The following is a 14,363-nucleotide window of genomic DNA, read 5'->3' on the forward strand; positions in this document are numbered from 1 at the left end:
GCAAAAACAATTAATCCAACTTTGTCGGGTTTGCTGCCAGGGATAGGCTACTATAAAAGTTAAGCGTCAAGGAAGGGTTTTTCACAAAGGCAGAGACGGGCAACAAGAGCCCCAGGTACATTCTCAGGTTTGTTTACTATATTTGTTAAAGAAGTGTGGTTCACAACTTTCTGGCAGCAAAGATGGGCAGAGAGGCTCCCAGTTGCATCTTGAGCAGGATCAAGTTTATTTAACCCTATGTTTGGACTTGTCACCGTTGGCCATAACACGATCAAAGGTTACTTATTTATCCTAATTACTACATTTCAAACAGTATTAATCAACATGTGATTATAAAATAATAAAAAAATAAACAAAACAAGTGTTACGAGCTTCATCAATATAAACGTAGATAATATTTGACCTAAATACATGGTTCTTGTGATTCGATCATGTAGGTTAAATGCTTATCACAGTGATTCCATTATACACTCCAGTGTAGGCATATATGGTGTATATGAGCATATATGATTACATAGTATATTATTGAGTATATGTCCAGTGTATACAGGTATATATGTCGCAAAAAAATCCACAACAAAATCCAGCTGTCGACTACAAAGGTCACTCAAAGGTTTTGGAAGGAGTAAAATTACTGTGTATTTTGTTAGGGTTGAAAATGATTTTAAAAAGCAGTTTTCATTTTTTGTGTACACAAGGCAGTGTTTTCATAAATGTGTCTAGCTGACATATTGGGGGTTGACATAGTAGTGTAGAGGAATTTGCAGCATGCTTACATATCACACTTGGGCCATTCTCTGGGCCAATGGAGTCCAAACGAATGTCCTGAACTAGATAATCAGTAATATTAAATAATAAAGGCTGGGCAGGGAGAGGTTTTGTGCCTGTCTTTTTGATTCCAGGAAAAAGGAGCAGATGGAAGGCTGACAAGAAGTGGACGTGAACAGAGAGGATTTGTAAGGAAACAGCATGACTGCCACATTGCTTCTGGAAGAAGATAGCCATAATAATCATTTGCTATTGTCGCAGTACAAAAACTGCGATGAGGGTCATCCTTTGTGTGAAGACAGATGGTTGATTTCACACAGAGGTCCAGCACTGAAACTTGTAATTTCAACTGCCAAAGCAAATTAAATCTTTTAAACGACAGATATTTCTCCTGTACGTCCTTCTGAAAAAATTTGTTTGGCTTTTGTACAAAGGCTTTTGAATAGATTTTTGAAAGTGTGTTCAATACTTTTCCCCATTATTACACATAACGTGTGGATTGGATGGGTTTTGTGTGAATAGCACCTTTACAAATATATTTAATGAGAAAATTGGTGATGTGTTCAATACTTTACTTGTTTACCCATTTTATCTCAGTGATATGGTGAAAGTTGTTACAGCGAAACATGAAAGCAACTGTAAGGAGGAAGAAAAAACTTTAATGTAGTTCTTCAAAAGAAAGAACAATTAACAAAGGGACAGAGGCAATATCAGACTATCAGTAACATGATATTTTGACGTTATTCGTAACAACTGCTGACTACCTCAGTGACTTGGTAAAAGTTCTTATACTAAGAAATGACAACGACAGTATCAATTGGAAATTTTTTCACAAGAAAAAAGTAGCAGCACCTGCACTGCCTGGCAGTCATATGTAAACTTTTGCTATTTCCTGAAAGTGTATTTAAATAAACAAATAACCAACGACTAGACAATGTATGTGACATTTTATTCAAAGTGTTTTTCTCTCCAAACAGGCAGGCTGGCGTTTTACTTACACAAAGCAGAACTTATATTTTACAGTTAAGGTCCCTTCTTCCTCCAGCAGCATGTCTAGCAAACAATCAGCTTTTGTAGTGAAATGTTGCCCTTAAATTATTTCCAGTGCTCCTATTTTGATCCTCACTTACATGGAAAATGTTCAAACCAGCTCAGATCAGCGGTTTTTGTTCATACCAGTGTTACAGTGATTTCACAATTAAATAGTTAATATAATATGAAGACACACTGACATTTAAACACAGATGTAAACTTTAAAAAAGTCTTTTAAAATTGTCATTTTATAAAAATGTTTTGATGTAAAAATAAAATAAAAATAGACTCTTTCTTGAATCCCATTACAGTAGCTGCCCCATCAGCAGGCTTCAAACTGTACAAGAGGAACTCTGAACCATGTGCACAGACGACAGCAGACGCTCCATCAGGATACGTACAGTAGTGGCTAAACGACCCACACATCTTGAAGTCTGGGAGTTCCACACAGAACAACAGGTCCTGCTTTGTTTTTAGCTCGGCTTTTTAGATGTTCACAGTCAATTCTGCACAGTCCAGACCTCCAGGTCTTGTACAATAAAGTCTTCAGTTGTGGAGAGAGGTGCATTGTGAAAAGTCGCACTGGAAAAGCTTGAACCACGGTACAGATCAGCATCCAGCCACAGGGCAAAGCCACTCCTTAAAACAGAGAACAAAATAGCACTTTAATATCAGATCTTTAAAAACTCACTGATAGGAAAACAAATAAATAACTGTATAACTTACCCTCCTCCACCGAGCTGCAATGAATCCCTGTTTCCACTCACAAAGTACGAGTTCACCCCACTCCACTTGTATACCTAGAAAACAAAGACATAAAAACATCTTAAACTCTGTGCAGATTTCTACAATAAGTGAAATTATTTCATGAAAAAATCATCCTGTAAATAGACTAGAGGTAAAACATTAATAAAAGTTCAACTCTTACCTGGAAGTCGGGATTGAAGCTGAACAAGAAGGTTTCTCCAGTACCGTAGCAGTATTTACTGACTCTGAATGGATCTGAAGAAAAAGCCCCAAACACCTGCAAATACACCAAGACACCAGTTTGTTAAAGGAGATGCTGGTAATGGAGGAATCAGTTTAATGTTCTTGGTACAGAAAAGTGCTGGAGACTAAAGAGCAGGATACAAACCTTGTTGTGCATGTCTTTGACCACCAGCAGCACAGGGCTGTCCACCTCAGCCATGTTCCTGTACAGAGTCTTCAGGCTGCTTCCATGGACGGCTGTGCTGTAGACCAGCTGCCATTGATAACCTCGGGTCCTTGCTGGCATGTGAGCAGCAAGCTGTTTGACAAAGAGTTGCTCATCAGATTATGTCCTGACAAAACGAATGCATCACTCCATCTAAAATCAACACTGTTCTTCTGCTTGACTGTCTACAATTTGCATAAAAATATTACGGTGTGAGCACAACTTCCGGGCAATGCTGCCGCTTATGTCATAAATAATGACTGTTGTGAAATTTTAGCTATAAATTTGGAGATGGTGAAGCAGAAAATCATCTAAACAATTGTACGATTGTTTAGATGATTGTTTTTGATAGCTGTGATCCACACACATACATATAAATAAGTGTTATTTACTTTTTCTAGGTGATAGTCATCTAGCAGATGACTATGGTCAGTGAGGACAGGAAGATCATCATCAACTTCCAGCTGGTACTCGGGCTCTTCTTCCTCAGAGGCTTCTGAGTTGCATAGACTCTGGCAGCGTTTGGACTCTTTCACTGTGATGATCTGAAGGAGGCAAGCAGAAAAAGTGTCATCATGTTACACCGCTATCCACTGCTCTCCTTTTATTTGTTATTTGGGACGTTTTTACTGCATTACATATATAAGTTTGATGGCCTTAAGTACAAAGGTTGCAATTCATTTAAACCACAAAACCAGAACTATTGAATGGCAACAAAACTGCAGTGCATGGTGACAGAAAACATTTGAACCTCCACAGTAACCTCACTGCACTTCCTAACACAAATACATTCAGCAGAGTAATCTTACCTCAACATAAGGCTCCATACAGTCACTGGCGATGTAAAGCACCTTAATAGTTTCTGCCAGCCGCTTCATAGCTCCTGATTTCCCTGTCAAGCGCTGCTCTCTGCTGTACCACATGTCTGCTAACCAAACTGCCATCCAGGAGCTCTTTTATATACACTGGGTTACTTTCCCTTTCTATCTGCAGGCTTATTGGTCAGACATATGAGTAGATGTCTGCTGATTGGTCAGCTCTGACATTGAATAGTTTTTTTTCACTAAACAGGAAAAGTGAAGCCATGTTCTGGGATGTAGAGGGAAAGAGGATGTCCATATATGGACCCTACAGCCTCAGGGATAACCACCAAGCTCTGTGACTGCACTTACTGTAAGTCTCTAAGGAGGGCGTTTTGTGTAAAAATGCCTGAGTGTAAGCGTAAGCTCACTGCAAGTCACGAAGGACGGCTTGCTGTGTAAAAATGCCTGAGTGTAAAAGAGCTTGAGAATATAAACTTTGGAAGACCTTTGTTTATTACTTCCACATTTAGCTGAGCAGGTTGGTGCAAGTCTTACTTCCTAGCTTTTAAAGGTGGGGTTGAAAGGCTTGTTGAGGAGCTTGTTGATTGTTGCAAAGTGGTGTTCCACAACCAGTATTTTGCTCTGATTTTCTTTTTAATGATATAATGTGATTTTCACTCCTTCTTGTTGCTGTAGCTTCAGGTCTCTGGTTACCATGCACAAAGATAATGTAGAGGTGGTCAACTTTGCATTGCCAAAGGTGCAAAAGTCATTTAGACAGACTCAAAAGTAATTGTACAAACAAACGTTACACTGATATTTTTTTTGTAAATACTTGGATGAAAATCCTTTACAGTCAATAACTGCCTAATTGTTATGAGTCTTTGATTCAGTGTTTTTCTCTGTTCAAGTTTTGGTTTCAGTATATATATACTATAGTCTTAGTTTCTTTAGTGTTTCTATTTTCTTTGTGTATTTTCCTTTTTATAATTAGCCGCAAGCTCTTAGTTCCTGCTTATAGTTTTGTTTACATTTTGTATTTTATGCCTCCCTTGTGTTTCTCCTTCAGTGTCTTTTCTGTTGTTCTCATGTTCTTGCTTTACTTTGGTAGTTTTTTTCTAATTTGTGTCTCACGCTTGCTTTTACTTGCTTGCTCATTGGTTACACCTGCTTTGTTTATCCACCTGTTCCTCTTTTCCTAATCAGCCGTGGTTTATTTAAACCCTCAGTTTTTATATTCAAATGAAAAAATGTTTGGATAGTTAAAAATTTTTAAGATAATCTAAGTATTGTATTTCAAAGAGACATGTTGCATTATTGTTTTTTTTTATCTTCTGTCTCTTGAGGTGGACATTAGGTCTTGTCTTGTCAGGATGATATGCCGGCTGAGTCAGGTAGTGTGGAAGTGGACTCATACTTAGAGCTGCCAGGAGAGGAGTTGGAGGAGGGCCAGATATCAAAGCAAGAAGGTGAGAGTTCAGATGAAGGACATACCAGGTTTTGAGCAGCCTGATCAGAGTCAAAATGATGACACCCGAAGTCCATTATGGACAAGAAGTAGGGCTGTGAAGTTGTGGGATTTGGTTTCTCAGCTACCATATTGGACACCAGCCTGTGAGGGGAAAAGGAGATCTCCTATCCATGGCAGCCTGCAGCATGCATTCTGTTTAAGAGTTCTCACTTTTGAAGGGGCTTTATTCTCCTCCCCCCATCAAGAGATCATTTGTTACTTCGATGGACTGCTTGTCTTGTTTTTATGTTTCATCCTAGAAAATTATCAACGCAATTTCATTATAGTTGAAAGTAAAGTGATAAAGACAGGAGACGTCTAGATTTACATAAATTGCATAAATCAACTGGATAAAAAAGGAATCAAACTGTGTGTATTCAACTAAAAAGCTTTGTTTATCTCCTTTGAGATTATATTGTAATGGCTACAATCTTGTGTCTCCTATATTAGACAGTTCCTCTTCTTATGGATGTTAGGCGCTGTCACACTGTCTCTGCTCAGGGTCCTCAAAAGCTGTCCTCCTCTGAGAAAGCTCAGAGGTGTGACCATCCTCCACCTCATCCTCTGACAGCATTAAAAGGTACTAGGTTGTTGAGTCACGTTGTTCGTTTTTCATTTCCAACACTTGTGTTACACAACTATCCAAGCACTATTCCCAGCAGCCATCGCTTTTAATTGGGTCCCATTGACAATTTTATGGCCGAAGTCCAAAACTACATCACAGAGCAAAAACAATTAATCCAACTTTGTCGGGTTTGCTGCCAGGGATAGGCTACTATAAAAGTTAAGCGTCAAGGAAGGGTTTTTCACAAAGGCAGAGATGGGCAACAAGAGCCCCAGGTACATTCTCGGGTTTGTGTACTATATTTGTTAAAGAAGTGTGGTTCACAACTTTCTGGCAGCAAAGATGGGCAGAGAGGCTCCCAGTTGCATCTTGAGCAGGATCAAGTTTATTTAACCCTATGTTTGGACTTGTCACCGTTGGCCATAACACGATCAAAGGTTACTTATTTATCCTAATTACTACATTTCAAACAGTATTAATCAACATGTGATTATAAAATAATAAAAAAATAAACAAAACAAGTGTTACGAGCTTCATCAATATAAACGTAGATAATATTTGACCTAAATACATGGTTCTTGTGATTCGATCATGTAGGTTAAATGCTTATCACAGTGATTCCATTATACACTCCAGTGTAGGCATATATGGTGTATACGAGCATATATGATTACATAGTATATTATTGAGTATATGTCCAGTGTATACAGGCATATATGTCGCAAAAAAATCCACAACAAAATCCAGCTGTCGACTACAAAGGGCACTCAAAGGTTTAGGAAGGAGTAAAATTACTGTGTATTTTGTTAGGGTTGAAAATGATTTTAAAAAGCAGTTTTCATTTTTTGTGTACACAAGGCAGTGTTTTCATAAATGTGTCTAGCTGACATATTGGGGGTTGACATAGTAGTGTAGAGGAATTTGCAGCATGCTTACATATCACACTTGGGCCATTCTCTGGGCCAATGGAGTCCAAACGAATGTCCTGAACTAGATAATCAGTAATATTAAATAATAAAGGCTGGGCAGGGAGAGGTTTTGTGCCTGTCTTTTTGATTCCAGGAAAAAGGAGCAGATGGAAGGCTGACAAGAAGTGGACGTGAACAGAGAGGATTTGTAAGGAAACAGCATGACTGCCACATTGCTTCTGGAAGAAGATAGCCATAATAATCATTTGCTATTGTCGCAGTACAAAAACTGCGATGAGGGTCATCCTTTGTGTGAAGACAGATGGTTGATTTCACACAGAGGTCCAGCACTGAAACTTGTAATTTCAACTGCCATAGCAAATGAAATCTTTTAAACGACAGATATTTCTCCTGTACGTCCTTCTGAAAAAATTTGTACACGACAAACTGGTGACCCCAACCTGATTTTTTCAGTTGGAAAGGAGAAAAGGACAACTGGGAAGGCTCCTGATGGAGTTGCTGTCAGACGCCAGAACTAAAGAGACACCTGATTCCGGTCACTCTCACAGAAGGCCTTCAAAGAAACGGCAAGCAGAGCCTGTTTCTATCGAAATCTGCAAAATTGCATACATACCAAATTTAAATGTGAGTGGTGAGTGGTCGAAGTTCTCTCAGTCAAAATGATGAAGTGTTTATATGATATGATACATGCTTTATGCATAAAGTTGGAATTACAAGTTTAGGTTATGGTTAACAAGGAAATTGGTTTTAAAGGCAATTTTAAATTGCTAAATCACGTGATCAAACCTGTGTCTGTGTGTGCGTGCGTGTGTGCGTGCGTGCGTGCGTGCGTGCGTGCGTGCATGAGTGGGTAGGTGACTTGTGAGAGCTCTCAGTGTAGTTTTTTTCTGCTAAGGGAGCGCATGGGTAAGATTTGTTATCAGTTGTTATCATTTAATACATACAGAGTTACTGTAACTGCTATTTGACTTTGTATTCTGAGTTTCCTTTACATTTTTGTTTTCTGTTATCAGTTGGCAGCTATAGAACTAACTGGTATTTGATTTATGTTCATTTTGTGTTCTGATTCTTCTATTGATTTGCCATCAGTTGTTATCAGTTAATACCAGTAGAAGTTAACTGATAATTGGTTTTGTATTCTGATTCTCTCTTAAGTTTATCTCTGATATCGGGAAACAGCTAAAAAGTTAAATGTTTTTTTGTTTTTGTGCCCGTGTTGGAATTTTGAATTGTTATCAGTCAGTAATCAACTGACAGCTATAGATTTAACTGTATTTGTTTCTGATCCTTGCAGTTGATCTTATTAATTGAGCAGGTGATCTTAGATTATTTTCTTTTACTGGTTGATGACAAGCAATTGGTCTTGGGGTTAGTTGTTTCGCTTTTACATTTGATCTTAGCCTGATCTTATAATTGATTTTTGTCAGACAGATAAGCATTAACAGTTCTAAAATTAATTGCTATTCTGTTTTATTCTAATGATTTTCTTTGATTGACTCTTATCTGTTTAATATGTAGTTAACTGAGTGAGTCAATTCCTAAATTCATTCTCATGTTTGCTTTGTTTGATTCTGAGATAACTACCATTGAATTGATTGTTAAATTAAATCATACTTTTGTTTGATTCATTTCTTATCAAGTATTGATACAGATTCTTTTTGAGTTAATTCGGAAAGTTGAACCTTGACATTTTTGATCTCAACCTTTATTAGTTTAATACAGTTTGTTTGTTTTTGAATTATTTGCCAGCTGGGATGAACAGCTATGATTTTGCTTGCTTCAAATTAGAAACATTAAGTTTGCAGTTTTATTTCAGAATTACTTTTTGTCAAATTGAAATCTGCAGTTTCAGGAAAAGAAAAAGAATTGCTTCGTCAGAGGGACAGGGGGAGACATTTATATACATGTGTGTGTGTGTGTGTGTGTGTGTGTGTGTGTGTGTGTGTGTGTGTGTGTATCCTTGATTGTTTGTTCCCAGATACCCTTTCTCCAGACCCCGTTAAATCGCAATTGTCATGGAAAGAATCTCTTCACTGGAATATACACACAGAAAATACAGGTAAGTTTTCCACACAAGTAAATGAATCAAAATAAGCACCAGAGCCGGGGTTCTAGTAACTGTTACTCATTTAACATTCCTGCAAAGACTGAATCTCAGCCACTCCCTTGAGTAGTGGCTTTGAGAGGAATCAGGAAGCCACGAACCTGGCACGAGTCCCACTAGGACACACACACACGGCAAAAGTAGAGAGGCAAGGTGGCGAACACGGACAGGGAAAACAAAGAGAGAAGGCAAGATAGCACAAAGAGGATAGAGAGAGCATGAGACACTCATGATGTAGAGGTCTCAAAAACTCACAAAAATCATGAATCAAATACAACACCGCAAGTGATAGCCAGAAAATGGGCTGAATTACTTGAATAATTGGATTTTTTTTTTGTTTGTTTTTTTGAGTTTATGTTAAAGTAACAGTAATGTAACCTTTCTTTTGTTTTTGGCCCACAGATGTGAAAAACAGCCGCCCCCCTCTGTATCACTCTGTGTCACCTTTTTCCTTTCCACAGTCAACCCACAACTTTCCTTTGTCCTTGATTGCTTGAGACTATTTTGATGTTGCGGGAAATAACACGATATCTCCCACAAATATACAGAATAATGTTGTTGTTTTTTCTTTTTCTTGTCTCAGGATTTTTTTTTTTTTTGATTGTTGCTGAGGAGTCTAGGTCATTGAGCAGTATCATCTCAAACATGTGAAGCTTCACAATGGATGGATGACTTTTCTTGAATAACTGAACAGTTTGATGTCTGGGAGACTGCAGGTTTTGATAAATATATATTTTAACATTGCGAGTATTTGTCAGTAATTCTCTATTCTTTCATATTACACATAATATATATATATGATATTACACAGAAACATTACCCAGATCTGATATTTAGCATTCTCAGTTTGTTTCTTGTAACACTTGCTTCGTATTAAATACCTTGCTGATGCAACATGTAGTAAAAAATGACACCTACTCAGTTTCAACAGGAAACATAAACCTTTAATGGGATTTCACACAAAAAAAGTGGCAGTGCCAGCGCTGCCTGACAGGTCATAGACAAACTTTAACCATTTCCTGAACAGTGTGTTTAAAAAGACAGAAAATAAACAACTGGGCATATGTGTGTATTTGACGTTGTCATAAAAGTATTTTTCTCTCCAAATAGACAAGCTGGTGTTTAATTTACAAAAAAAAAAAAAGAATTTTTCATTTTACACTTCAGTTGACTTCTTCCTCAAGCAGCACATCCAGCTTATCCAGCAGCTGTTGTAGTGCAATGTTGTCCTTATATTATTTTCAACTTTCCTAGTTTGGTCCTTACTAGCAGCCACAGATTTGACTGGAAAACATTAAAACCAGTTAAAATTGTTTGTCCTAACAGTGTTATACTGATTTTAACAATAACTGGTTAATATAATTAACCAGTTATTGTTAACACACACTCACTTAACCAAAGGTAAAAAAAAAACATTATTTTATAAATATGCATTGATATAAAAATAAAATAAAAATAAACGTTTTCTTGAACCCTGAATATCATTGCAGTAGCTGTAGACTTATCATTCAACGCTGTTTTTTAAAATCCGCAAATGCTCCATCTACACATCTGAGTGACTAAACGGCACACACGCCTCACATTGATGTAAAAATAAAATAAAAATAGACTCTTTCTTGAATCTCATTACAATAGCTGCCCCGTCAGCAGGCTTCAAACTGTACAAGAGGAACTGTGAACCATGTGCACAGACGACAGCAGACGCTCCATCAGGATACGTACAGTAGTGGCTAAACGACACACACATCTTGAAGTCTGGGAGCTCCACACAGAACAACAGGTCCTGCTTTGTTTTTAGCTCGGCTTTTTAGATGTTCACAGTCAATTCTGCACAGTCCAGACCTCCAGGTCTTGTACAATAAAGTCCTCATTTGTGGAGAGAGGTGCATTGTGAAAAGTCGCACTGGAAAAGCTTGAACCACGGTACAGATCAGCATCCAGCCACAGGGCAAAGCCACTCCTAAAGACAGAGAACACAATAGCACTTTAATATCAGATCTTTGAAAACTCACTGATAGGAAAACAAATAAATAACTGTATAACTTACCCTCCTCCACCAAGCTGCAATGAATCCCAGTTTCCACTCACAAAGTACGAGTTCACCCCACTCCACTTGTATACCTAGATAACAAAGACATAAAAACATCTTAAACTCTGTGCAGATTTCTACAATAAGTGAAATTATTTCATGAAAAAATCATCCTGTAAATAGACTAGAGGTAAAACATTAATAAAAGTTCAACTCGTACCTGGAAGTCGGGATTGAAGCTGAACAAGAAGGTTTCTCCAGTACCGTAGCAGTATTTACTGACTCTGAATGGATCTGAAGAAAAAGCCCCAAACACCTGTAAATACACCAAGACACCAGTTTGTTAAAGGAGATGCTGGTAATGGAGGAATCAGTTTAATGTTCTTGGTACAGAAAATTCTTGGAGACTAAAGAGCAGGATACAAACCTTTTTGTGCATGTCTTTGACCACCAGCAGCACAGGGCTGTCCACCTCAGCCATGTTCCTGTACAGAGTCTTCAGGCTGCTTCCATGGACGGCTGTGCTGTAGACCAGCTGCCATTGATAACCCCGGGTCCTTGCTGGCATGTGAGCAGCAAGCTGTTTGACAAAGAGTTGCTCATTAAATCATGTCCTGACAAAACTAATGCATCACTCCATCTAAAATCAACACTGTTCTTCTGCTTGACTGTCTACAATTTGCATAAAAAATTTGATGGTGTGAGCACAACTTCCGGGCAATGCTGCCGCTTATGTCATAAATAATGACTGTTGTGAAATTTTAGCTATAAATTTGGAGATGGTGAAGCAGAAAATCATCTAAACAATTGGACGATTTGAGAGGAATTGCCCTAATCACAATTTTCTCAGTTCTTCAGGAGAAAAACTTTTGATAGCTGTGATCCACACACATACATATAAATAAGTGTTATTTACTTTTTCTAGGTGATAGTCATCTAGCAGATGACTATGGTCAGTGAGGACAGGAAGATCATCATCAACTTCCAGCTGGTACTCGGGCTCTTCTACCTCAGAGGCGTCTGAGCTGCACAGACTCTGGCAGCGTTTGGACTCTTTCACTGTGATGATCTGAAGGAGGCAAGCAGAAAAAGTGTCATCATGTTACACCGCTATCCACTGCTCTCCTTTTATTTGTTATTTGGGACGTTTTTACTGCATTACATATATAAGTTTGATGGCCTTAAGTACAAAGGTTGCAATTCATTTAAACCACAAAACCAGAACTATTGAGTGGCAACAAAACTGCAATGCATGGTGACAGAACCTCACTGCACTTCCTAACACAAATACATTCAGCAGAGTAATTTTACCTCAACATAAGGCTCCATACAGTCACTGGCGATGTAAAGCACCTTAATATTTTCTGGTAGGCACTTCATAGCTCCTGATTTCCCTGCCAAGCGCTGCTCTCTGCTGTACCACATGTCTGCTAACGAAACTGCCATGAAGACAGTTCTTATATACACTGGGTTACTTTCCCTTTCTGCCTGCAGGCTTATTGGTCAGACATTTGAGTAGATGTCTGCTGATTGGTCAGCTCTGACATTGAATAGTTTCTTTTCTCACTAAACAGGAAAGTGAAGTCTGGTTCTGGGATGTAGAGGGAAAGAGGATGTCCATATATAGACCCTACACCCTCAGGGATAACTGCCAAGCTCTGTGATTGCACTTACTGTAAGTCACTAAGGAGGGCTTCCTGTGTAAAAATGCCTGAGTGTAAGAGAGCTTGAGAATATAAACTTTGGAAGACCTTTGTTAATTATCTCCCGAAAAAATTATTCAGTAACAAAATTGTGTATAGTATTGCATCTGTATACCACCAGAGTGGATTTTTAAATCCAAGAGTCATCATGTACATCAGCAAAAAAGAAAAAAAAAAGTAAAGTGGTAGGATTTCAGCAACTCGGGTGCAAGAAAAAAAACAATAAAATATTTTAAATTTGCCATTATGGAAAAATACGGTAAATTCATGTGCTTTTAATAGGATAATAACTTGAAGATTTTTAACTTTAAATTGTTTTGGGTTTTTTTACAGATTTTTATATTTAAAAAATGTATTTCCATGTGTAAAATCAGTGAAATTACCTAATAATTTTGTCCTATACTGTTATAATGCAATTAATGAGGCTTAAAATTTCAGGAAAGCACTTTTATTAATTGGATTTTACTATGTGATTTTATGTCAGAAATCTTGTACTTTTATTCCATGATTAATGTAATATTATTGTCAGGTTCAGTGCAAGAACAGGATGCAAATGCAGGACTTTCCAGTAGCAACAGTGAGTTTATTTACAGTAAAATAGAGAACAATAAAGTTAACGGTTTCCAAAGGCGTAGCTTCCTCTGTGGTACTCCCAATTCCTGCACAGTGCTCGTCTGGTGGTGAAACTCCAACACTTGATAATTCCCAACAGCTCCGCTCCCGTGACACACTCCTTTCCAGGTTCCTATGAAGAAAAAACGTGATGATCAATTTGGCGTACTCAAAGACACAAGCAAAAGACAGGTTCACCTCAGAGTCAGGGCTGTACTATGTCACTCAACGATCCAGCGTCGAATGAAGCTCAGCCACACTGTTAAGGGTTGAGCCACACGCGAATAATCAGCAGCAGCCAATTGACCACAGGTGTGGCTGGCTTCAGCACGGGAATTCCTTCTGGCCTGATGTTTGCCCATAAACTGGCATGCTGGACACACACACAGAGACATACACACAGAAGAAGCAGGGGACCGGGACATGGAAAAACATAACAAAACATAACACATGGGCCAGTCGACTGACAAGGACAAATATGATATGCATTTTTTTTTTAAATGTCAAAAAAATTGTCGCTAAACTAAGAAATGAGTTTGGAATTACATGAGTTTTATTTTTGATTATATCAGCTGTAAGATGGCTTTGTATAGGACACTTCAAGATAAAAATCACAAAGTGTTTCACAGAAGCTAAAACATAGAAGCAAAAATTAACCAAAAGCAAGTTTAAAAAGATGAGTTTTTAGCTGTTTTGTAAAGAAGACCACTCAGTCTACAGATCTCAAGCTCAAAGGAAAAGAGTTCCAGAGTCTGGGGGCCACAATGCCAAAAGCTCTGTCACCTTTCGATTTCAGCCTTGTGTGCTGGACAACCAACAAGCCCTGATCACATGACCTAAGGGACCTGCTGGGGAAGTGATAAAAACAGGAGCAAAGCAGAGATTTAACATGAGCATCCATAGTCAGAGTTGAGTCAAAAGTTATACCAAGATTCCTAATAGAAGATTTGCCAAATGTAGAAAGATGACCTACATTTTCCATAACCTTGGGCAAACAATTATGAGGAGCACATACAAGGACTTTGGTTTTCTCCTCATTAAGTTAAAGAAAGTTGTCAGTCATCCAACCTCTGATAAAGTCTATGCACAGAACCTTGTGGCACAGAATATGCA

At 38.1% G+C, this 14,363-nt stretch overlaps 2 protein-coding genes across 2 annotated transcripts; both read right to left on the reverse strand.

Moving 5' to 3' along the window:
• Positions 1-1,741: 1,741 nt before the first annotated feature.
• Positions 1,742-3,939, reverse strand: LOC148100470 (nuclear receptor coactivator 7-like). The gene is made up of 6 exons (XM_087847701.1): positions 3,805-3,939; positions 3,388-3,540; positions 2,936-3,088; positions 2,729-2,824; positions 2,527-2,600; positions 1,742-2,439 (listed from the first exon to the last, which is right to left on the reverse strand). Exons 1-6 carry the CDS (start codon positions 3,937-3,939, stop codon positions 2,301-2,303), a joined length of 750 nt encoding a protein of 249 aa, XP_087703827.1. The 3' UTR covers positions 1,742-2,300.
• Positions 3,940-9,860: 5,921 nt separating this feature from the next.
• On the reverse strand, positions 9,861-12,381 carry LOC148100471 (nuclear receptor coactivator 7-like). The gene is made up of 6 exons (XM_087847702.1): positions 12,247-12,381; positions 11,852-12,004; positions 11,363-11,515; positions 11,156-11,251; positions 10,954-11,027; positions 9,861-10,866 (listed from the first exon to the last, which is right to left on the reverse strand). Exons 1-6 carry the CDS (start codon positions 12,379-12,381, stop codon positions 10,728-10,730), a joined length of 750 nt encoding a protein of 249 aa, XP_087703828.1. The 3' UTR covers positions 9,861-10,727.
• Positions 12,382-14,363: the final 1,982 nt, after the last annotated feature.

This window comes from Neolamprologus brichardi, chromosome 11, assembly GCF_056152115.1.
Source record: "Neolamprologus brichardi isolate AB-2024 chromosome 11, ASM5615211v1, whole genome shotgun sequence".
Lineage (NCBI taxonomy): Eukaryota > Metazoa > Chordata > Actinopteri > Cichliformes > Cichlidae > Neolamprologus > Neolamprologus brichardi.

Coding starts and splice junctions, on each gene's coding strand:
- LOC148100470 (XM_087847701.1), bottom strand. CDS start 3,939: ATGGCAGTTTGGTTAGCAGACATGTGGTACAGCAGAGAGCAGCGCTTG. Junction 3,541..3,804: donor GTATGGAGCCTTATGTTGAG/GTAAGATTACTC, acceptor TGCCTCCTTCAG/ATCATCACAGTGAAAGAGTC. Junction 3,089..3,387: donor ATGACTATCACCTAGAAAAA/GTAAATAACACT, acceptor TTTGTCAAACAG/CTTGCTGCTCACATGCCAGC.
- LOC148100471 (XM_087847702.1), bottom strand. CDS start 12,381: ATGGCAGTTTCGTTAGCAGACATGTGGTACAGCAGAGAGCAGCGCTTG. Junction 11,252..11,362: donor TCAAAGACATGCACAAAAAG/GTTTGTATCCTG, acceptor GTGTATTTACAG/GTGTTTGGGGCTTTTTCTTC. Junction 11,028..11,155: donor GCTTCAATCCCGACTTCCAG/GTACGAGTTGAA, acceptor TTTGTTATCTAG/GTATACAAGTGGAGTGGGGT.